Source organism: Mytilus galloprovincialis, chromosome 6 (assembly GCF_965363235.1).
Source record: "Mytilus galloprovincialis chromosome 6, xbMytGall1.hap1.1, whole genome shotgun sequence".
NCBI lineage: Eukaryota > Metazoa > Mollusca > Bivalvia > Mytilida > Mytilidae > Mytilus > Mytilus galloprovincialis.
This window is the reverse complement of record NC_134843.1, coordinates 46271916-46296024: the sequence shown is the minus strand read 5'-3', so window position 1 is coordinate 46296024 and position 24109 is coordinate 46271916. Positions and strand designations below refer to the sequence as shown.

The window sequence follows — 24109 nt, the reverse complement described above, 5'->3', positions numbered from 1 at the left end:
TTTCACCGTCCATTGAACATAAAAAATGAAAGTGGGAGTTTCAGGTTAAAGTTTTTGGTGAAGGTAGTTTTTGATGAAGCTGAAGTCCAATCAACTTGAAACTTAGTAAACTTGTTGCTTATGATATGATCTTTTTAATTTTAAAGCCAAATTAGACTTTTGACCCCAATTTGACGGTCCACTAAACATAGAAAATGAAAGTGGGAGTTTCAGGTTAAAGTTTTTGGTCAAGGTAGTTTTTGATAAAATTGAAGTCCAATCAACTTGAAACTTAGTACATATGTTCCCTATAGTATAATCTTTCTAATTGTAATGCCAAATTAGATTATTACCCAATTTCACGGTCCATGGAACATGGTAAAGGATAGTGCGAGTGGGACATCCGTGTACTTTGGACACATTCTTGTTTTTCTTTATGGTTATTATTTTTATGGCTCAATTGTTGACAATTAGGTAGAATATGTATAAAATGAACTCTTGGTGAAAAGATTTTCACAAAATGTTCACTTTGCTTGAATTTATACTTCTTTTCCTGTCTGCGGCACTGCATAGTAAATTGAAAATTCGATATTTGGGTTAAAAATTTGTTTAAAAAGTAGAATTTTTCTTAAACTATCCATCATGACAAGGATTTTTGTGATTAGGTGTGACAGGTTATCAATATTCTTACTAAAAACACCAACTTGTGTATTAATTTTCAAAGATCAGCTGTTTTGCATGTAAGCCTATGGAACAGTCAATTGCAAGACTGTAACCAATAGTACAAGTGAGTAACAATCAAGGCGAAACTAGTCAATCGTCAAAGTCCGTGAATATAAAATACGAATAGCACCACTCACAATTAATTACAATCCGTAATTTATCTATTTGAAAACGAAAACACAAATATGAATTAGGAATAAAATCATCTTTATTTAAAGTAAATTCAAATAGGAAATAAAATATAAATTACAAAATCATATCAGTATTTATTCAATCATGAATAAATACACGGCTAGCACATAAACATTGAATCTTTTTCTTGTGATTCAGACTTATGGGCTTCTCTTGTTAATTTCAACTTTAGATTTTTTTTAGATAAAAATAATAAACCACATATTGAAATTTGCAATTAACTTCTTTTCTAAAAGAGTAGGTTCAGTAAGACCCCTTTTTGGCCCCAAAATATAGCAGTTTTAGAAAGTTGTGAAAATGCAAACATTTAGATATATATATCCATTGAAAAGTAGAATGCCTCTGCTACGTAAATATGGGCTGTTTTTGACAATACAATGCACATATATCGGGTACTAGCATTATTAAGTCATGCTAAATTACTGAAATCTTCACAATTGTAGCATTTCAGTTAAATTTTAGACGGTTTTCGTCTTAAATTAAAGTCGCCGCATTCGTGTTCATTCATAATATTGAAATGTAAGTTGTATTTGATGATAATACATAATATATATAAAGGTTGAGGATGAACACGGATGCGGCCACTTTCATTTTTGACAAAAACCATCTGAAAAGTGACAATTTTTTGCATATTTGATAGATTTTTCATATTTAAGCTTGAATCGGAGCGTTTTTAATGAATTAATAAGTTAAAATCTTTCACATAAACTAATTGAATCAATTGAAATAGACACTTAAGTGTTTAGAAAGTGTCCAAAATCCTTCGTTAAATGAACTTGAAAATTGAGGTCGAAATCGGTCCTTACCGGACCTACTCCTTTAATGCATGGTTGGTAATTCTGAATGCAGTATTATTCAGAATTTAATAGGATAAGGGGAATTACTGGTGTAATGGGAAATGGTGTATATTTGAGGCGACACATGTATAGCGATCCTACATTCCGTCGACAGCGTCTTCTTTGTCGGCCGCGGCGTTCACAAATATTCACTCTGTGGTTAATGTTTTTGAAATTTTAATAACTTTCTTTAACCATCCTGAATTTCTTCCAAACTTGGACGAAGATTGTTTATAATCATATGATAATATCCAAGTAAGTAAATTTGGTGAAAAATAAAAATCCAGTTTATCTGTATTTTACTTATAAATATAAATGGACTTAGTTTTACTTCCAGTTAAAATTGCATTCACTCTGGGGTTAAAGTTTTTAAAATTTTAACATCTTTCTTAAACTATCCTGGATTACTACCGAACTTAAATAAAAGCTTTTTCATGATAATGAGATAGTATTCAGAAGTTAATTAAAAAAAATATCTGTTTTTCTGTATTTTAATTATAAATGGACTTAGTTGTTTTGCCTGTTAAAAGTACATTTACTATGTGGTTAAAGATTTTAGAATTTAAAGAACTATCCTGGATTTGTGCCAAACTTTGACAGAAGCTTGTTTATGATCAAAAGCTAGTATCTAGAAGGAAATTTGGTAGAAATTATTTCCTGTTTTAATGTATATTACTTATAAATTAAACTCCCTTTGGTGAACCAACACCTGTGTGAATCATTTTGATAGAGTCCCTGAAGTGGATACCTTGGTATGCAGGGTTGATGGGTGAAACATGTAGACCATAGCAAATAAAATTGCAGACCATTTCAAGTTTTGTCAATTTGGAGTATTACTTATATTTGTACTTAGATATTTCTCCCAGTTAACATTATCAACAGTCTACAGTTAACTTTTTAAAACATTTATTAGATACTTAAACCATCCTGGTTTTTTACCAAACTTGGACAGAGCTGCTTACATTCAAAAGATAGTATTTTAATGAAACTTTTAATAACTTTTCTCCATTTTTTGATGCGCCTGGACTAACAGCAAAAGTAGGCGAGAAACTGGTGTTGAACCCTTGCGATTTTTTAAAATTTGAAGTTAACCATGACTTTAATAAAAACATCACAAAAATTTATGAATTAACAGTAGTGTGAAATCACTACATTGTTAGGTTGCATTTGGGGTTAAGACGATTTACCATCAATTAATGATCCCTTAAGTGTTGGAACATATTACATGTATTTCATGTATTATGTGTTATCATGGTTCTCTCAACCAGAAAATATCAAATGTTTTCCATGTCATGTTATTTTAATATTTTAGTATTGCTAAACTTTTTCAGACATCTTCAGCCTTTGTTACACTGTGTAGTGTCGGGTCTGAACGATCCAGACCAAGGTGTGAGAAATGGAGCTTTGTTTGCAATGGGTCAGTTTTCAGAACATTTGCAGGTAGGTCAATGTCAAATAGATCAAAACAGTTATCCTTTTTAGCTCACCTGGCCCGAAGGGCCAAGTGAGCTTTTCCCATCACTTGGCGTCCGTCGTCCGTTGTCGTCGTCGTCGTCGTCGTCGTCGTCGTCGTCCGTCGTCGTTAACTTATACAAAAATCTTCTCCTCTGAAACTACTGGGTCAAATTAAACCAAACTTGGCCACAATCATCATTGGGGTATCTAGTTTAAAAAATGTGTGGCGTGACCCGGCCAACCAACCAAGATGGCCGCCACAGCTAAAAATAGAACATAGGGGTAAAATTCAGTTTTTGGCTTATAACTCAAAAACCAAAGCATTTAGAGCAAATCTGACACGAAGTAAAATTGATTATCAGGTCAAGATCTATCTGCCCTGAAATTTACAGATGAATCGGACAACTTGTTGTTGGGTTGCTGCCCCTGAATTGGTAATTTTAGGGAAATTTTGATGTTTTTGGTTATTTATCTTGAATATTATTATAGATAGAGATAAACTGTAAACAGCAATAATGTTCAGTAAAGTAAGATTTACAAATAAGTCACCATAACTGAAATGGTCAGTTGACCCCTTTAGGCGTTATTGCCCTTTATAGTCAATTTTGAACCATTTTTCGTAAATCTTAGTTATCTTTTACAAAAATCTTCTCCTCTGAAACTACTGGGCCAAGTTCATTATAGATAGAGATAATTGTAAGCAGCAAGAATGTTCAGTAAAGTAAGATTTACAAACACATCACCATCACCAAAACACAATTTTGTCATGAATCCATCTGCGTCCTTTGTTTAATATTCACATAGACCAAGGTGAGCGACACAGTTTAGCTCAAGTGAGCTTTTATCATCACTTGGCGTCCATCATTGTTAACTTTTACAAAAATCTTCTTCTGAAACTACTGGTCCTAATCAAACCAAACTTGACCACAATCATTATTGGGATATTAATTTTAAAAAATGTGTCCGGTGACGCGGCCGACCAAACAAGATGGCCAACATGGCTAAAAATAGAACATAGGGGTAAAATGTAGATTTTTTGTGTATATCTCTGAAACCAAAGCATTTAGAGCAAATCTGATCAGTGGTAAAATTGTTTATCAGGTCTAGATCTATCTGCCTTGAAACTTTCAGATGAATCGGAAAAACAGTTGTGGGTAGCTGCCCCTAAATTGGTAATTTTAAGTAAATTTTGCTGTTTTTATACGACCGCAAAAAAATTTTGGGATCGTATACTGGTATGATGTCGTCGTCGGCGTCGTCTGTGTTGTCTGCGTCGTCGTCGTCCGAAGACACATTGGTTTCCAGATAATAACTTTAGTTTAAGTGAATAGATCTTCATGAAATTATTTCAAAAGGTTCAATACCACAAAAGGAAGGTTGGGATTGATTTTTGGCATAATGGTCCCAACTGATTAGGAATTAGGGGCCCAAAAGGGGCCCAAAACAAGCATTTTTCTAGTTTCAGGATAATAACTTGTGTAGAAGTATTTCAATTGCTCTGAAATCATACCGCAATGTTTAAAACCACTAGTAAAGGGTTTGGATTCATTTTAGTGGTTATGGGGCCAAAGTTTAGGAATTAACGGCCAAAAAGGGGTAAAAACAAGCATTTTTCTAGTTTCAAGACAATAACTTATATGTAATTGTATGGATCTCTCTGAAATTGTACCACAATGTACCATATAACAAAGGGGAGGCTGGGATTAAGTTTTGGGTTAATTGCCCAAAAAATGTTGAAATTAGGGACCAAAAAAGGGCCAAAAAGAAGCATGTTTCTAGTTTCAAAACAATCATGACAATAACTTGTGTTTAAGTGTATGGATCTCTCTGAAATTGTACTACAAGGTTCAAAACTGCAATGGAAAGCATAGGATTGAGTTTAAGGGTTATTGCTCCAAGGGGGTTTCAAAAAGTTGGGGGGGGGGGATTTTTTATTTACCATTTTTTGAAGGGGCTTCCTTTTTTTCAAAATTTTTCAAAATTTTTGAAAAGTTTCAAGAAGAAATCTTAATTGCACAGTATTGTGCAATAGATTTGTTAGATCTTTGACCACATTAATTTTGTGACAAAAACCTATATGTCAAAAATTTGATCACAATCCAAATTCAGACAGAATCAAGGTTGAATATTGTGACCAAATTTGCCCTAACTGTTCAGGGTTCAACCACTAGGGTCGTATAAAGCTGTGCCCTGCGGAGCACCTGGTTGTATATCAATTGAATATTTTTATAGATAGAGATAAACTGTAAACAGCAATAATGTTTTCGGCAAAGTTAGATCTACAAATAAGTCAACATGACCAAAATGGTCAGTTGACCCCTTAAGGAGTAATTGCCCTTTATAGTCAATTTTTAACAATTTTTTGTAAATTTTTGTTATCCTCTTAAAAAATTCTTCTCCTCTGAAACTACCAAGATAAATTTATCCTTACTTGGCCACAATCATCATTAGGGTATTTAGTTTAATAAATGTGTACGTTAACCCCGCCTGCGAAACAAGATGGCCGATATGGCTAAAAATAGTATATAGGATAAAATGCAGTTTTGGCTCATATCTCTGAAACCAAACCATTTAGAACAAATCTGCTGGGGATTGAATTGTTCATAAGGTTAAGATCTATCTGCCCTGAAATTTTCAGACCAATCAGGTATTTTGTTGTTGGGTTGCTGCACCTAAATTGATAATTTTAAGAAAATTTTGCAGCTTTTGTTTATTATCTTCAATATTATTATAGATAGAAATAAACTGTAAACAGCAATAATGTACAGCAACGTAAGAGCTACAAATTAATCAACATGCCCAAGTGGTCAATTGACCCCATAAGGAGTTATTGGCCTTGATGGTCAATTTTTAGCTCACCTGGCCAAAAGGGCCAAGTGAACTTTTCTCATCACTTGGCGTTCGTCGTCCGTCGTCGTCGTCTTTAACTTTTACAAAATAATTTTCCTCTGAAACTTATGGGCCAAATTTAACCAAACTTGGCCACAATCATCATTGGGGTGTCTAGTTTAAAAAATGTGTCCGGTGACCCTGCCAATCAACCAAGATGGCCGCCATGGCTAAAAATAGAACATAAGGGGAAAATGTAGAATTTGGCTTATAACTCTGAAACCAAAGCATTTAGAGGAAATCTGACATGGGGGTAAAATTGTTTATCAGGTCAAGAACTATCTGCCCTGAAATTTTCAGAAAAATTGGACATCCCGTTGTTAGGTTGCTGCCCCTGAATTTGTTATTTTAAAGAAATTTTCCCGTATTTGGTTATCTTGAATATTATTATAGATAGACTTAAACTGTAAATAGCAATAATGTTCAGCAAAGTAAGTTCTACAAATAATTCAACATGACCAAAAGTTGTTGCCCTTTTATAGTCAATTTTAAACAAGTTTTCGTAAATTTTTGTTGTCTTTTACAAAAATCTTCTCCTCTGAAACTACTAAGATGAATTTAACCAAAGTCGTAAACAATCATCCTTAGGGTATTTAGTTTAAAAATTGTGTCTGAGGACCCGGCCTGCGAACCAAGATGGCCGACATGGCAAGTAATAGTACATAGGGTAAAATGCAGTTTTTGGCTCATATATCTAAACCCAAACCAATTCCAGCAAATCTTTCAAAAAAAATTGTTCATTAGGTCAAGATCTGTCTGACCTTAAATTTTAAGACAATTCAGGCAACCCATTGTTGGGTTGCTTCCCTTGAATTGGTAATTTTAAGAAAAATTTTCAGCTTTTGGTTATTATCTTGAATATTATGAGCTCACCTGACCTGAAATATATATTGTTATCATATACTTAGACTAAATAACATATGATTTTTACTGTACGATAATAGCATTAAATTAACGTAAATTTCATATTATTAGCTCACCTGACCGAAAGGCCAAGTGAGCTTTTCTCATCACTTGGCGTCCGGCGTCCGTCGTCGTCGTCGTCCGTCGTCGTCGTCGTCCGTCGTCGTCGTCCTGTGTTAACTTTTACAAAAATCTTCTCCTCTGACACTACTGAGCCAAATTTAACCAAACTTGGCCACAATCATCATTGGGGTATCTAGTTTAAGAAATGTGTCCGGTGACCCGGCCAACCAACCAAGATGGCCGCCATGGCTAAAAATAGAACATAGGGGTAAAATGTAGAATTTGGCTTATAACTCAAAAACCAAAGAATTTAGAGCAAATCTGACATGGGATAAAATTGTTCATCAGGTCAAGATCTATCTGCCCTGAAATTTTCAGATGAATCGGACATTTCGTTGTTGGGTTGCTGCCCCTGAAATGGTAATTTTAAGGGAGTTTTGCTGTTTTTGGTTATTATCTTGAATATTATTATAGATAGAGATAAACTGTAAACAGCAATAATGTTCAGCAAAGTAAGATCTACAAATAAGTCAAACATTACCAGTTGACCACTTTAGGAGTTATTGCCCTTTATAGTCAATTTTTAACCATTTTTCGTAAATCTTAGTAATCTTTTAGAAAAATCTTTTTCTCTGAAACTACCGTGCCAAATTTAACCAAACTAGGCCATAATCATCATTGGGGTATCTAGTTTAAAAAATGTGCCCGGTGCCCCTCCCAACCAACCAAGATGGCCGCAAAGTAAGATCTACAAATAAGTCAACATGACCAAAATGGTCAGTTGACCACTTTAGGAGTTATTGCCTTTTATAGTCAATTTTTAACCATTTGTAGCTCACCTGGCCCGAAGGGCCAAGTGAGCTTTTCCCATCACTTTGCGTCCGTCGTCCGTCATCCGTCGTCGTCCGTCGTCGTTGTTAACTTTTACAAAAATCTTCTCTGAAACTACTGGGCCAAATTAATCCAAACTTGGCCACAATCATCTTTCGGGTATCTAGTTTAAAAAATGTGTCCGGTAACTCGGCCAACCAACCAAGATGGCCGCCATGGCTAAAAATAGAACATAGGGGTAAAATGCAGTTTTTGGCTTATAACTCAAAAACCAAAGCATTAAGAGCAAATCTTACAAGGGGTAAAATTGTTTATCAGGTCAAAATCTCTCTGCCCTGATATTTTCAGATGAATCGGACAACCAGTTGTTGGGTTACTGCCCCTAATTTGTAAATTTTAAGGAAATTTTACTGTTTTGGGTTATTATCTTGAATATTATTATAGATAGAGATAAACTTTGAACAGCAATAATGTACAGCAAAGTAAGATTTACAAATAAGTCAACATGACTGAAATGGTCAATTGACCTCCTAAGGAGTTATTGTCCTTTATAGTCAATTTTTAACAATTTTTATAAAATTTGTAAATTTTTACTAACATTTTCCACTGAAAGTACTGGGCCAAGTTCATTATAGATAGAGATAACTGTAAGCAGCAAGAATGTTCAGTAAAGTAAGACGTACAAACACATCACCATCACCAAAACACAATTTGTCATGAATCCATCTACTTTCTTTGTTTAATATTCACATAGACCAAGGTGAGCGACACAGGCTCTTTAGAGCCTCTAGTTCGAATTGGTTATTAGCGGGATGATATGAAAAGTTTATCACATGGTTCGGTTGTTATCACATGCCTCCCCGTAACGTTATCGCATGGCATTCCGGTGATACTCTGCAAATTCCCTAAAATACACCTCAATGCTACGTTTTCAGTGAAAAACATTACATAAGAAGTATACCAAACATGCGGCTCTTGGGCTGATATTGAACCTAGGGCTGATAATACATATGGTATGAAAAATGCCATGTAATAATCTGATAGTATCACGTTGGCAGAGGCGACATCAGCGTCGTCCGAAGGCGGATGGTGTCTGGATAATAACTTAAGTATTAGTAAATACAAATCAATAAAATTTTAACACAATGTTAATAACCAGAAAAGGAAGGTTGGGATCGATTTTAGGGGTTATAGTCCTAATGTTGAAGAAATTAGGGGCCCAAAACATACATTTATCTTGTTTCAGGACAATAAGTTGTGTATAAGTATTTCAATTACTCTGAAATTGTATCACATTGTTCATACCATTAAGTAGAAGGTTAGGATTTTTTTAAGGGTTATAGGGCAAACAGTCTAGGAATTAAGGGGCAAAAAGGGGCCAAAAACAAGCATTTTTGAAGTTTCAGGACAATAACTTATGTTTAACTGTATGGGTCTCTCTGACATTGTACCACAAAGTTCCATATAATGAAGGGAAGGCTTGGTGTCAATTTGGGGTTAATATCCCTGAACATTTAGGAATAAGGGGCCAAAAAGAAGCATTTTTATACGACCGCAAAATTTGAAAAATTTTTCGTCGTATATTGCTATCACGTTGGCGTCGTCGGCGTCGTCGTCGTCGTCGTCGTCGTCGTCGTCGTCGTCGTCCGAATACTTTTAGTTTTCGCACTCTAACTTTAGTAAAAGTGAATGGAAATCTATGAAATTTTAACACAAGGTTTATGACCACAAAAGGAAGGTTGGTATTGATTTTGGGAGTTTTGGTCCCAACATCTTAGGAATTAGGGGCCAAAAAGGGCCCAAATAAGCATTTTCTTGGTTTTCGCACTATAACTTTAGTTTAAGTAAATAGAAATCTATGAAATTTTGACACAAGGTTTATGACCACAAAAGAACGGTTGAGATTGATTTTTGGAGTTTTGGTTTCAACAGTTTAGGAATTAGGGGCCAAAAAAGGGCCCAAATAAGCATTATTCTTGGTTTTCGCACAATAACTTTAGTTTAAGTAAATAGAAATCAATGAAATTTAAACACAATGTTAATGACTACAAAAGGAAGGTTGGTATTGATTTTGGGAGTTTAGGTCCCAACAGTTTAGGAATTAGGGGCCAAAAAGGGACCCAAATAAGCATTTTTCTTGGTTTTCGCACCATAACGTTAGTATAAGTAAATAGAAATCTATGAAATTTAAACACAAGGTTTATGACCATAAAAGGAAGGTTGGTATTGATTTTGGGAGTTTTGGTCCCAACAGAATAAGGAGCCCAAAGGGTCCAAAATTAAACTTTGTTTGATTTCATCAAAATTGAATAATTGGGGTTCTTTGATATGCCGAATCTAACTGTCATGACCTTGTATGTAGATTCTTAACTTTTGGTCCCGTTTTCAAATTGGTCTACATTAAGGTCCAAAGGGTCCAAAATTAAACTTAGTTTGATTTTGACAAAAAATGAATCAGTTAGGTTCTTTGATATGCTGAATCTAAAAATGTACTTAGATTCTTCATTATTGGCCCAGTTTTCAAGTTGGTCCAAAACGGGGTCCAAAATTAAACTTTGTTTGATTTCATCAAAAATTTAATAAATGGGGTTCTTTGATATACCAAATCTAACTGTGTATGTAGATTCTTCATTTTTTTCAAATTGGTCTACACTAAAGTCCAAAGGGTCCAAAATTAAACTTAGTCTGATTTTAACAAAAATTGAAATCTTGGGGTTCTTTGATATGCTGAATCCAAAAATGTACTTAGATTTTTTATTATGGGCCCAGTTTTCAAGTTGGTCCAAATCAGGATCTAAAATTATTATATTAAGTATTGTGCAATAGCAAGTCTTTTCAATTGCACAGTATTGCGCAATGGCAAGAAATATCTAATTGCACAATATTGTGAAATAGCAAATTTTTTTTTAATTAGAGTTATCTTTCTTTGTCCAGAATAGTAAGCAAGAAATATCTAATTGCAAAATATTGTGCAATAGCAAGATTTTTTTTAATTGGAGTTATCTTTCTTTGTCCAGAATCAACTTAAATCTTTGTTATATACAATATACAATGTATATTCACTTTTTTCTACCAACTGATAAATTAAAATAATCTTTACCATTCAGTGATAACAAGCAGTTTTTTTACATCTTATTTCCTTATCTTATCTAAAATGTTTTTAGATAATGTATGTTGGACATTTGCCAGACATGACTATGATGTCATTTTCTATTTTTATTTGCCAATAACTTTATGTAAATAACTTCATTGGAAATTTGCCAATATAAAATGTTGCTGATGAAGTTTTTTTTATTATTTTATACAATAAACAATGTATATTCACTTTTACTACCAACCAATCTTTACCATTCAGTGATAACAAGCACTTTATTTTACATTTTAATATTTTATGATGTATTTAAAAGAGTAGTTATTGTTGCAAACTCCATTAGAAATTTGAATTGATATCAGTTTTGGAAAAAGGGAAACGGGGATGTGAAAAAAGGGGGAGGGGGTTTAAATTTTTCTCATTTCAGATTTCATAAATAAAAAGAAAATTTCTTCAAACATTTTTTTGAGAGGATTAATATTCAACAGCATAGTGAATTGCTAAAAGGCAAAAACAAACTTTTAAGTTCATTAGACCACATTCATTCTGTGTCAGAAACCTATGCTTTGTCAACTATTTAATTTTAGATTTAAAAAGTTTGAAGAAGAAATCTTTAATTGTAAAATTTGTAAAATCTTGACATTTGTTTTGTGTAAAAAAAACCCATGTAATGTCAAAAATTTGATCACAATCCAAATTCAGAGCTGTATCACGCTAGAATGTTTTGTCCATACTTGCCCCAACTGTTCAGGGTTCGACCTCTGCGGTCGTATAAAGCTGCGCCCTGCGGAGCACCTGGTTTAGTTTACATTCAATAACTTTAGTTTAAGTGTATGGATCTCTCTGAAATTATACAACAAGGTTTCTTACTAGAGAGGAAAGGCTGGAATTGAGTTTTAGGGTTCTTGCTCCATGGGGGTTTCAATAAGTGAGGGGCCAAAAAAAGGGCCCAAATAAACATTTTTGTAGTTTTCAGTCAATAACTTGTGTTTAAGTGTATAAATTTCTCTGAAATTATACCACAAGTTTCCATACTACAAAGGGATTGTTATAATGGGTAATGGATCAAATCATTTAGCAATTAGGGACAAAAAAGGAGGAAAAAAGGATTTTTCTGGTTAAAGGAAAATTTAGACATTTAAAAGCAGTGTAAGGGAGGTAAGCCAATTCCAATTGAAACTAAAGAATACTGTTATATATATTTGATTATTTGATTACCTCCCTTACACTGCTTGAAAATTATGTTAAAGGAAGTGATAATTGTCTTGAGATGTGAAGCTGTAAATTTATTTTTAGAAGTTACTTTTAATTAGGGCCCCGCCTTTAGGCGGGTCGCCCTATAGTGATCAGTCTGTCCGTCCGTCCGTAACACTTTAACTTTGTGTCCGCTCCATATCTAGAGAACCATTATGATTTCATACTTTATACTTTACATGTTTATTAACCACCACCAGAGGGCGTGTCATGATGTGTGTACAACTTCCTAGGTCAAAGGTCAGGGTAAAAAAACTTTGGTTTCAGTTGACAACCCTGTGTCCTGTGGTGAAGATCGTGTCCGCTCTATGTCCGTCCGTCCGTCCGTCCGTAACACTTTAACTTTGTGTCCGCTCCATATCTAGAGAACCATTATGATTTCATACTTTATACTTTACATGTTTATTTACCACCACCAGAGGGCGTGTCATGATGTATGTACAACTTCCTAGGTCAAAGGTCAGGGTAAAAAAAACTTTGGTTTCAGTTGACAACCCTGTGTCCTGTGGTGAAGATCGTGTCCGCTCTATGTCCGTCCGTCCGTCCGTCCGTAACACTTTAACTTTGTGTCCGCTCCATATCTAGAGAACCATTATGATTTCATACTTTATACTTTACATGTTTATTAACCACCACCAGAGGGCGTGTCATGATGTATGTACAACTTCCTAGGTCAAAGGTCAGGGTAAAAAAAACTTTGGTTTCAGTTGACAACCCTGTGTCCTGTGGTGAAGATCGTGTCCGCTCTATGTCCGTCCGTCCGTCCGTAACACTTTAACTTTGTGTCCGCTCCATATCTAGAGAACCATTATGATTTCATACTTTATACTTTACATGTTTATTAACCACCACCAGAGGGCGTGTCATGATGTATGTACAACTTCCTAGGTCAAAGGTCAGGGTAAAAAAACTTTGGTTTCAGTTGACAACCCTGTGTCCTGTGGTGAATATCGTGTCCGCTCTATATCTTGAGAACCGTTATGATTTCAAAGTTTATACTTGACATGTATATAAACCAACACCAGAGGGTGTGTCATAATTTATGAACGACTGCCTAGGGCAAAGTTCAAGGTCAAAAACTTTGGTTTCAGTTGACAACCCCATGTCCTATGGTAAAGATCGTGTCCGCTCTATATCTTGAGAACCGTTATCATTTCAAAGTTTATACTTGACATGTTTATATACCAACACCAAAGGGTGTGTCATAATTTATTTACAACTTCCTATGGTAAAGATACAATTTTTTAATGCACATTATTCACAGCGGGACCCACAGAGACGGCTCCCATCTCAATGATATCTAGTTAATATTAATTTTAACCATGACTGTAAGTTACTTTATATTTTAATACTTTATGATGTATTGAAATGAGTAGTTATTGTTGCAAACTTAATTAGACATATGAATTGAGATTATTTTTGGAATAAGTGATTGGGGAGGTTTAAATAAAAATGGTGAGGGTTAAATTTTTCTCATTTCAGATTTCAGAAATTAAAGAGATTTTTTCTTCAAATATTTTTTTTTAGGGGATTTATATTCAACAGCAAAGTGTATTGCTCAAAAGCAAAAAAAATAATTTTTAAGTTCATTAGACTACATTCATTCTGTGTCAGAAACCTTTGCTGTGTCAACTAATTAATCACAATCCAAATTCAGAGCTGTATCAAGCTTGAATGTTGTGTCCATACTTGCCCCAACTGTTCAGGGTTCAACCCCTGCTGTCCTATAAAGCTGCGCCCTGTGGAGCATCTAGTTGGTTATTATCTTGAATGTTATAATAGATAGAGATAAACTGTAAACAACAATAATGTTCAGCAAAGTAAGATCTACAAATAAGTCAAATGATCAAAATTGTCAGTCGACCCGTAAGTAGTTATTGCCCTTTATAGTCAATTTTTAATCATTTTTATACGATTTTGTAATTTCTTACAAAAATCTTTTCCTCTAAAACTACTTGACCAAATTTAACCAAACTTGCCCAAAATCATCATTGAGGTATCTAGTTTAAAAAATGTGTCCGGTGACCTGGCCAACCAAGCAAGATGGTCGACAATGCTAAAATAGAACATAGGGGTAAAATGTAGATTTTGGCGTGTATCTCTGAAACCAAAGTATTTAGAGCAAATCTGACTGGGGGTAAAAATGTTCATCAGATTAAGATCTATCTGCCTACAAATTTTCAAACAAATTTGACAACCTTTTGTTGGGTTTCTGTCTGTGATTTGGTTATTTTAAGGAAATATTTGGTTATTATCTTAGATATCGTTATAGTATCTGATAATATCTAATATCTATAATACTATTAATTATGTTTTAACCTTATTTCACATGATTTACAAAGCATCGGAAAATACAGGTGAGCGACACAGGCTCTTGAGAGCCTCTAGTTATAGATAGAGATAAACTGTAAACAGCAATAATGTACAGTAAAGTAAGACCTACAAATAAGTCAACATGACCAAAATGATCAATTGACCCCTTAAGGAGTTATTGCCCAATATAATAAATTTTTAACAATTTTCATAAATTTTGTAAATATGTACAAAATAAATTCCACTGAATATACTGGGCCAAGTTCATTATAGATAGAGATAATTGTAAGCATCAAGAATGTTCAATAAAGTTCGATCTACAAACACATCACCATCACCAAAACACAACTTTGTCATTAATCCATATGTGTCTTTTGGTTAATATGCACATAGACCAAGGTAATCAACACAGGCTCTTTAGAGTCTCTAGTTATCTCAATTCATGCAATTGAAGTCTGGAGCTGGCATGTCAGTTAACTGCTAGTAGTCTGTTGTTATTTATGTATTATTGTCATTTTGTTTATTTTCTTTGACTACAACTTCTGACATCAGACTCGGACTTCTCTTGAACTGCATTTTAATGTGCGTATTGTTAAGCGTTTACTTTTCTACATTGGTTAGAGGTATAGAGGCAGGGTTGAGATTTCATAAACATGTTAAACCATGCCTCATTTTTGTGCCTGTCCCAAGTCAGGAGCCTCCGGCCTTTGTTAGTCTTGTATTATTTTAAAATTTAGTTTCTTGTGTACAATTTGGAGTTTAGTATGGCGTTCATTATCACTGAACTAGTATATTTTTGTTTAGGGGCCAGCTAAAGGACGCCTCCGCGTGCGGGAACTTCTCGCTACATTGAAGACCTGTTGGTGACCTTCTGCTGTTGTCTTTTCTATGGTCGGGTTGTTGTCTCTTTGGCACATTCCCCATTTCCATTCTCAAATTTAATTGACAAAAAGGTAAAAATTGAGAATGGAAACATGCTTGTTCACTTCTGAAAATTGTGTAATTGAGGATTTCCCAAATTCTGTCACATAAACCATTTTGGGTTTGGACAACCGCCAGCACGTCCTCATACAAAACTGTACCATTCTTCTGTTATACTTCATATGTTTTTGTCATCCCTGCACAGTTATGTAAATGACATAGAATACCTGATGTCCATCTGTCAAGTTTTTAACCACTCTTTTATTTACAATTCTTGCAAGATTTTTTTGCCCCACTTATGATAGTAGAGGAGCATTATGATTACTGGTCTGTGGGTCGTACCGTCCGTCCGTCTCTTCGTTTATCCCGCTTCAGGTTAAAGTTTTTGGTCAAGGTAGTTTTTGATGAATTTGAAGTCCAATCAACTTGAAACTTAGTACACATGTTCCCCATGATATGATCTTTCTAATTTTAATGCCAAATTAAAGTGTTGATCCCAATTTCACGGTCCACTGAACATAGAAAATGATAGTGAAAGTTCAGGTTAAAGTTTTTGGTCAAGGTAGATTTTGATGAAGTTGAAGTCACATCAACTTGAAACTTAGTACACATGTTCCCTATGATATAATCCTTCTAATTTAAATTCCAAATTAAATTTGATTCCAATTTCACGGTCCACTGAACATGGAAAATGATAGTGCGAGTAGGGCATCCGTGTACTATGGACACATTCTTGTTATGAACTGTTTATCAAAGGTTTATTTCAGCAATATCTTTCATTTTTTGAAATTAAGAGCCATTTAAAAAAAATTCTTTAAAGACGTGACGTTTTATTATTTAGCAATGAATCCTTCCATCCACCAAAAGGAACTTTTAACTCAAATTTGCTTTAACCAATTCTCATGTTACTTTGACTTAACATAAGAATTGAAAGCTCACCAGTCCGTTGTCGTCCATTAGTGTAAACTCTTTCGAACATCTTCTCCTCTGAAACTACTGAACCAATTCCAACCAAACTTAAGCTGAATGATCCAAAGGGTATCTAGAATAAACATTATGTTTAATTTACTGTTTGGTCATACAACATGGCCACGATGGCTAAAAATAGAACATAGGGTAAAATGCAATTTTTTGCTTTTATCTCAAAAACCAAAGCATTTAGAGCTAATCTGATATTATTAATGATAAAGATAAACTGTTCAGCAAATTCACATCTACTACAAATAAGTTCATATGACCACACTTGTCCCCTTAAGGAGTTATTGCTCTTTAAAATCATTTTTTTCACAATTTGTTCATTCATGTTGCTTACTTTAAAAAATCTTCTGCTTTGAAACTGCTGAATCAATTTCAGCCAAACTTGAGCTGAATGGGTTTCAGAGTATCTAGTTTAAAATTTATATTTTATTTTCTTGTATGTCAAGAAACATAGCCACTATGGCTAAAATGTAAAATATCTAGGTAAAATGCATTTTTTTTATTTTGAAGTAAATATGGCAGATACAAAGAATATTTCAATGGAAGTTTTAAGCCCATCCATTAATATATATTTAGAAGCAAAAATAATCATTGTTGAAAGTTTTAAGCAAAACATTACAGGTTAGTGATTCAGGCTCTTGAAAGCCTCTTGTTATTTTTTGGATTTGTCAATCTAGTGTTGTGTAGCTTTGTTGTTTTCCTCTTATATTTGATGTGTTTCTCTCAGTTTTAACCCGAATTTGTTTTCTTTCAATTGATTTATGACTTTCGAAGAGCAGTATACTACTACTGTTGCCTTTATTTGACACTTAGATTTGTGGGAATTTTTCATTTATGGGCCTCGGTGGCCGAGCGGTCAAAATAGTTGACTGTGATCACTAGCCAGTCAACACTGAGGTGAGTTTGAACCCTGCTTGTGTGGGTGCACTCGACTCCAATCTACATTGACTAGGAATGTCAGTTTTCTTATCGAAGGTCAGTGGTTTTCTCCGGACACTCCGGCTTCCTTCACCAATAAAAACTGGCCGCCATGAAATAGCATAAATGCGGTGCTTAAAAGTGGCGTTAAAATATCAATAATCTAATTCCATTCTTCTTGATCTGAGTTCCTACAAATTTAACATTATTGTGGGGATTGATGGCCTACTAAATCCAGTTTATGACTTCACTTTTTGTAGACTATTTAAAAATGGTGAAAAAAGTGAAGCAAAAAGCATACTGTCAGTCCCTAATCCAAATTCTTGCTTTGTATTCTTGCTGTCTTAAATGCATCCAATTCCTAAGCAATACATGTTTGCAATTTGTAATAGCTTTGTACGATAAGAAGTATACTAATATATACAAAAAGTTTTATAAAACTATTATTTTTTCAAGAATATAAAAAAAAAAATAGTTACAATACAACTGCAGAATAAATATTATAATTACACCTTATGTAAGAATACTTGGTTTTGATTGGTTGATAGCAAGTGTATTTTACACCAATTTACTGTTATCAAACGAATATCGTTTATTTTTTAACACCGCCGTGGTATATGCAAAAAGGATATGCCTTTTTTGCCCTGTCTTCCGTGGTATTTGCCAAAAAATACTCTATCCGACTGGACGCTTGTAACGTCACGATCATAAATGCGTTTATCAACGTTAACATTTGGTGTAATTAATCAGATATAGCATGTTCTTGAGGAGTATTTGTGAAAAATACTAGTTTTTCGCAAATACCCCGCCTTAACATGATATATCTGTTCAATAACGTAGAATGTGCCTATAAGTTCATGCATATGAAAAGGATGATACCTCAAGCTTAATCTTGACACTTGGAATTGGGATCAATTTGAAATTGAAATTGAGATTGAAATACAAATTTTGCCTTGTAAAAGCATTCATAAATTAAAGAAAAAAGTGAGATTGGTTAATTAGTTATAATCCTGCCAAAAAAATTTGAATGTGCCATTAAAAATGAGTTTTGTATTATTTTATTCCAGTCTTTTGATCTGCCAACAAACGTTGCATCCATGGACTAAAATTTCTGAATACAAAGGATTGAGGGCAAATCTGACATGGAATAAAAATGTTCATTAGGTGAAGATCTATATGCTCAGAAATTGTCAGACTCATCAGACAACTCGTTGTTGGGTTGCTGCCCCTGGATTGGTAGTTTTAATGAAATTTTGAAGTTTTTTGATATAATATTGAATATTATAATATGTAGAAATAAACTGTAAACTGCAAAATTGTTCAGCAAAGTAAGAACTTCAAATAAGTCAACATGACTAAAATTGTCAAATTGACCCTTTAAAGAGTTATTGCCCTTTAAGTCAACTTTTCACAATTTCAGTAAATTTTGTATTCTATTACAATTATCTTCACCTGAAACAATGGGCTAAATTATACCAAACTTGATCATCCAAAGGGTATTTTAAAAAAAATGTATCCAAGGACACTGCCATTCAACCAAGTATAGAGCATGGGGGTAAAATAAAGTTTTTGGCTGATACGTATGAAACAAGAGCACAATATTGCTTTTTGATTTCACTAATCTTTTGTTTAACTGTATTTATATATTCTATATATCATAAGGGTTATGCCCCTTTCCAAATGGAAAAAAAATGCTGAATATTTTTGTTTCCGCTCTAACTTAAGTTTGTCTCAACTAATGTAAATGAAATGTAATTATAATTTTTTGTATCAATGCTCAGTATTAGACTGTATCATGAAGTTGTGAAAAATTGACAGAAATACGCGGAGCAAAAGACTGTGTGCTTGCATCATCCATTTTTGTTCAGCAGGTCATAAAACACTGATAACTTGTACAAAAATTCTGTACAAATTATAATTTGTACAACATTACAACTTGTACACAACATATATATAATGCTTATTACTACTAAACTCAGTTTATCAGCGATCAAAGCCGGGCTTCAAAGATCTTTTAGAGTACATACAATCTAAGACTCTTACATCTTTCAAATTTGGCTTTTCTACACTTTACACAAGTATTCCCCATTCCAAACTAAAAGAAAAATTGAAAGAGTTGGTATTGCTTTGATTCGTAAAAAAGAATGACCAACGTAGATACAAGTATCTTGTCTAAGGGAGGGATACATCCAACTTTGTAAAGGATCACACTGATTTAAACAAAAAATTCTCTGAAAATGACATTATCAAGATGCTTGATTTCTTGATTGACAACATATTTTTTACAGTAAGTAAGTAAGTAATTAGTTTATTACAGTGTCACAATCTAACATTATACATAATATATTATACATCAGATAAAAACAGCATACAAATATATTAAATTCCTGCCTTAAAAGACATATGAGACACTTTTACCTCATGCTCATTAAAAGCATACACAATTTAAAAACATTTTTCAAAATTAAAAAAAATATATATATATTTAAAAATACAAAACAATTACTTCGTAGATCAACAATTTTTCACTGAAAAGAAAAAAAAAGGAAGGTAGAATTGATTTTAAAATCTTAAATAATATGCTAATAAATAAATATTAAAAAAAAAAAAATTTCTTTAAAAGTTATGTTTATCTTTCTCCTCTTAAACATCAAATGCAATGTTTTAGCTAATAAAACTTGAATTTCATCACAGCTCATAATATAATTAGATTTCTCTTCTACACTCAAGATAATAAAAACATAGTTTGATAAAAAGGGTGAATTTAAAAGTTCCTCTCTCAGATTTTGTTCAGTTTCAATCGTATTTCCTTTACAAAACAGACAAATTCTTTCATTCAAAGGTGTAACTGGCTTTGTGTAACGTCCTGTTTCAATGGAGAGTGATTAGGAGCCACAACGAAAGTTTGATTAAGTTCTACGGTAGTCTCTAAACTTGACAGATTTCACATAACTGCTTGGCTGAAGATAACTTTTATACTGTTTAAACGTCCTAAGTTTATTTCCATTTTCACAGTTTATATCGTTATGCACATCGCGTAGCCAATTTTCAGCATCCATAGTGTTTAACTTGTCCTTTACAATATTAACTTTTTGTCGGATGTCATATTTTGAGCGTTTATCAAAGAACTCAAGTCACGTTTATTAATAAATTTCAGTACACGGGAATGCCACGAGCGCTGTTTTGATTTACTCGATTCATATATCTGTTTAACAAGCCTATTTCCATCTAAATTTGTAACTTTAAAATACAGTCTCAAAACTTCGATATTTTGTTTAGTCTTTACTGTAGACCATCCCATGCCTCCACGTATAGCTAGGTTTGAAGAGTTCTTGAAAGCACCTAGGTTAGTATCGGCACGCTTTGTTTTGAACAGTTTCTAATTGTTTGTGTTCTGATATGCCCTAAATACTCACCCCATATAATAATAGTTGTCAAAGGTACGAGGATTATAATTTAGTACGCCAGACGCGCGTTTCGTCTACATGAGACTCATCAGTGACGCTCATATCAAAATAGTTATAAAGCCAAACAAGTACAAAGTTGAAGAGCATTGAGGATCCAAAATTCCTAAACGTTGTGCCAAATACGGCTAAGGTAATCTATTCCTGGGACAGGCTGTACAAGGCTTTCATATAGTTTTGTAAATATGTCATGTATAGATATAGGAAATTAGTATGGCGTTCATTATCACTGAACTAGTATATATTTGTTTAGGGGCCAGTTGAAGGACGCCTCCGGGTGCGGGAATTTCTCGCTACATTGAAGACCTATTGCTGACCTTCTGCTGTTGTTTTTTTCTGTGGTCGGGTTGTTGTCTCTTTGGCACATTCCCCATTTCCATTCTCAATTTTATAGGAAGATGTGGTGTGAGTGCCAATGAGACAACTCTCCATCCAAATAAAAATTTGAAAAAGTAAACCATTATAGGTCAATGTACGGGCTTCAACACGGAGCCTTTGCTGACACCGAACAACAAGCTTTGAAGGGCCCCAAAATTACTAGTGTAAAACCATTCAAACAGGAAAACCAACGGTCGAATAGTCCGTTCCGCCACATGAAATGAACTTTGTATAAAGTGTGGAGAGTGCTCTACTTGCTGACTTTATTATTTCCATCACTGTAAATTTCAAATTTAGATGACTGATGTTCATCGAGCCACAATCCTAACTAATGATATTTACTGCAAAAATCAATAGTTGTGTCTCCAAAAAGAAAGTTAAAGTTCGAGCGAGGGGTTGCGGGACAACGAAAATGTTTTTTATTTTTGTCTTTTCAAAATTTAAACTCAATCTCCACTTTGAACACCAATTGTTGACTACATTTAACATCATTCGAAGGGATTCTTCATCTGGTGCTAGTAAAACAAGGTCATCAGCATATAACAGGATAGACAAAATGCACGACTCATTGATCGGGATACCAAGATTCAGATTGTTTATTTCATTGACAAGATCGTTTACATAGACTGAGAATAATGATGGGGATATTTTGCAGCCTTGTTTTACACCCATATTAACGCCAAACATATCGGTCATATGGAGGTTTACTTTAACAGCTTAGCGAACATCTACATATAGCAACTGTAGTCCTTTCAGAAACTTTCCATTTATGCCTATTGACATTTGTTTAAACCACATCATCAGATCAATTTACAGAATCAAATGCTTTTTTGGCATCGATGAAACAAGCAAACGTTGAAAGTCTTTCAATTTTTATACGCCCGTCGTCTTTTAGACGGGACGTATTATGGTATACCGTTGTCTGTCCGTCCGTCCGTCGTCCACACTTCGGACAATAACTCAAAAACATATTCACCAATTTCCATGAAACTTACGTGAATTGTTTATATCTGTTGACGTAAGCTCCCTTTCGTTTTTTTTTAATTTCAGATTTTAAGTTTTGGATTTATGGGGCTTTATTCATAAAAAAGGGGAAATTTTCAACACTTCGGACAATAACTCAAAAAGGCTTTCACCAATGTCCATGAAACTTTGGTGAATTGTTTATATCTATTGATGTAAGCTCTCTTTCAATTTTTATAAATTTCAGATTTTAAGTTTTGGATTTATGGGGCTTTATTCATAAAAAAAGGGGGATTTTCAACACTTCGGACAATAACTCAAAAAGGCTTTCACCAATGTCCATGAAACTTTTGTGAATTGTTTATATCTATTGATGTAAGCTTCCTTTTAATTTTTATAAATTTCAGATTTTAAGTTTTGGATTTATGGGGCTTTATTCATAAAAAAAGGGGGATTTTCAACACTTAGGACAATAACTCAAAAAGGCTTTCACCAATGTCCATGAAACTTTGGTGAATTGTTTATATCTATTGATGTAAGCTCCCTTTCAATTTTTATAAATTTCAGATTTTACATTTCCGGGTTATGAATTTTTATGCTTAAAAAAGGGGGGATTTTCGAATTTTGGGACAATAACTAACACTTTCACAAAATTTTATGCAACTTTGATAAATTGTTTATATCTATTGTCATAAGCTCCCTTTCCATTTTTATAAATTTTTAGATTTTACGTTTTCTTAAGTAATGAATTTTTATACCTAAAAAGGGGAGATTTTATGAAACTTTGGTGAATATATTAATGTAACATCCCTTTTGATTTGTATATATATTTCTAGTTGATCATATAAATTCATTTAAAGCATAAAAGACAAGTTAAAAGAGCAACGGGCGTATCATGCGCTAAAGCGCAGCCCTTTATTCTTTTAGTTATAATATTTGCTAAAGGGAATAAATGTTCGATGCAACCACGATCTTTTCTAAAGCCATTTTGTTCAGCGGCTAAGATGTTATTTTCTTCTAACCAGGATCATAAATGTGTGTTAAGAATTTCTGCATATATCTTACAGGGAATTGACATCAGAGCTATCCCTCGATAACCTAAAGGATCACGATAATCTTTGTCTGGTTTTAATATTTGATTAATGAGTATGTTGTACCATGTCGCAGGCACAACTCCATTGTCAAATGCATACTTTATTATCTTGAATAGAATATTCAAACACGAGTTATTACGAAGAATTTCGGCACATATTTGGTCGAGCCCACCGGCTTTATTAAGTTTTGCTTGATAAACAGCCTTCTCAACGTCATCATACGAAATATCATTATTTAAGATTTCTGATTCCTTTCCTGAAAGATCTGTTATTTCATTTTCTGGTTGATGTTGGACAGTACATAGAAAGTCTTCTTCGTACTTACAATCAGTTATTGAATAAATGATCATACTTGCTTTTCCATGTATCATATACTGTTTTAATATCTTTACACACATTACCTTCGATGTTAATACTTCCATTGGTATTAAAGAACGTCTGTCATTCCCTATTCCTAATTGACCAATTTTCTTCCCAAAGTCTCTTGTGTTGTTCTCTGTCGAAAGATTAAGAAGCTCTTACTGTTGTCGCATTTGATAACTTCGTTTTTCCTCAAAAGTTTATCGAACGCATTTCTCGATGTAAGAAATTGTTCTCGCACACGTTTCTTTTTGGAACCACACCCTTTCCATTTCAGCCATACTTTTTTTGTGTTCGCAGGTTTCATCCCACAATAATTTGAGATTATCATTCCAGTATGGTTTGTATCTTGATTTTTCTTTTGACCTCCTGTATTGGTTATCTCCTTCTGATTTTTCACCTATCTTTGATTTCACTCCATCAGAAATAAGTTCAACAAAACAGCCATAGGCAGCATCGACGTCTTGTTTCACGGTTAACTTATTTTCAATGTTTTGAATTACT

The 24109-nt window shown here is 33.8% G+C and overlaps 1 protein-coding gene across 7 annotated transcripts in view; it reads left to right on the top strand.

Moving 5' to 3' along the window:
* Positions 1-24109, top strand: part of LOC143079718 (importin-4-like) — a 343997-nt gene that overhangs the window by 189492 nt on the left and 130396 nt on the right. For all 7 annotated transcript variants that reach the window (XM_076255254.1, XM_076255258.1, XM_076255257.1 and 4 more), the window contains one exon: positions 3062-3170. In XM_076255254.1, coding sequence (XP_076111369.1) covers positions 3062-3170 — 109 coding nt within the window. The remainder of the gene's footprint in view (positions 1-3061; positions 3171-24109) is intronic.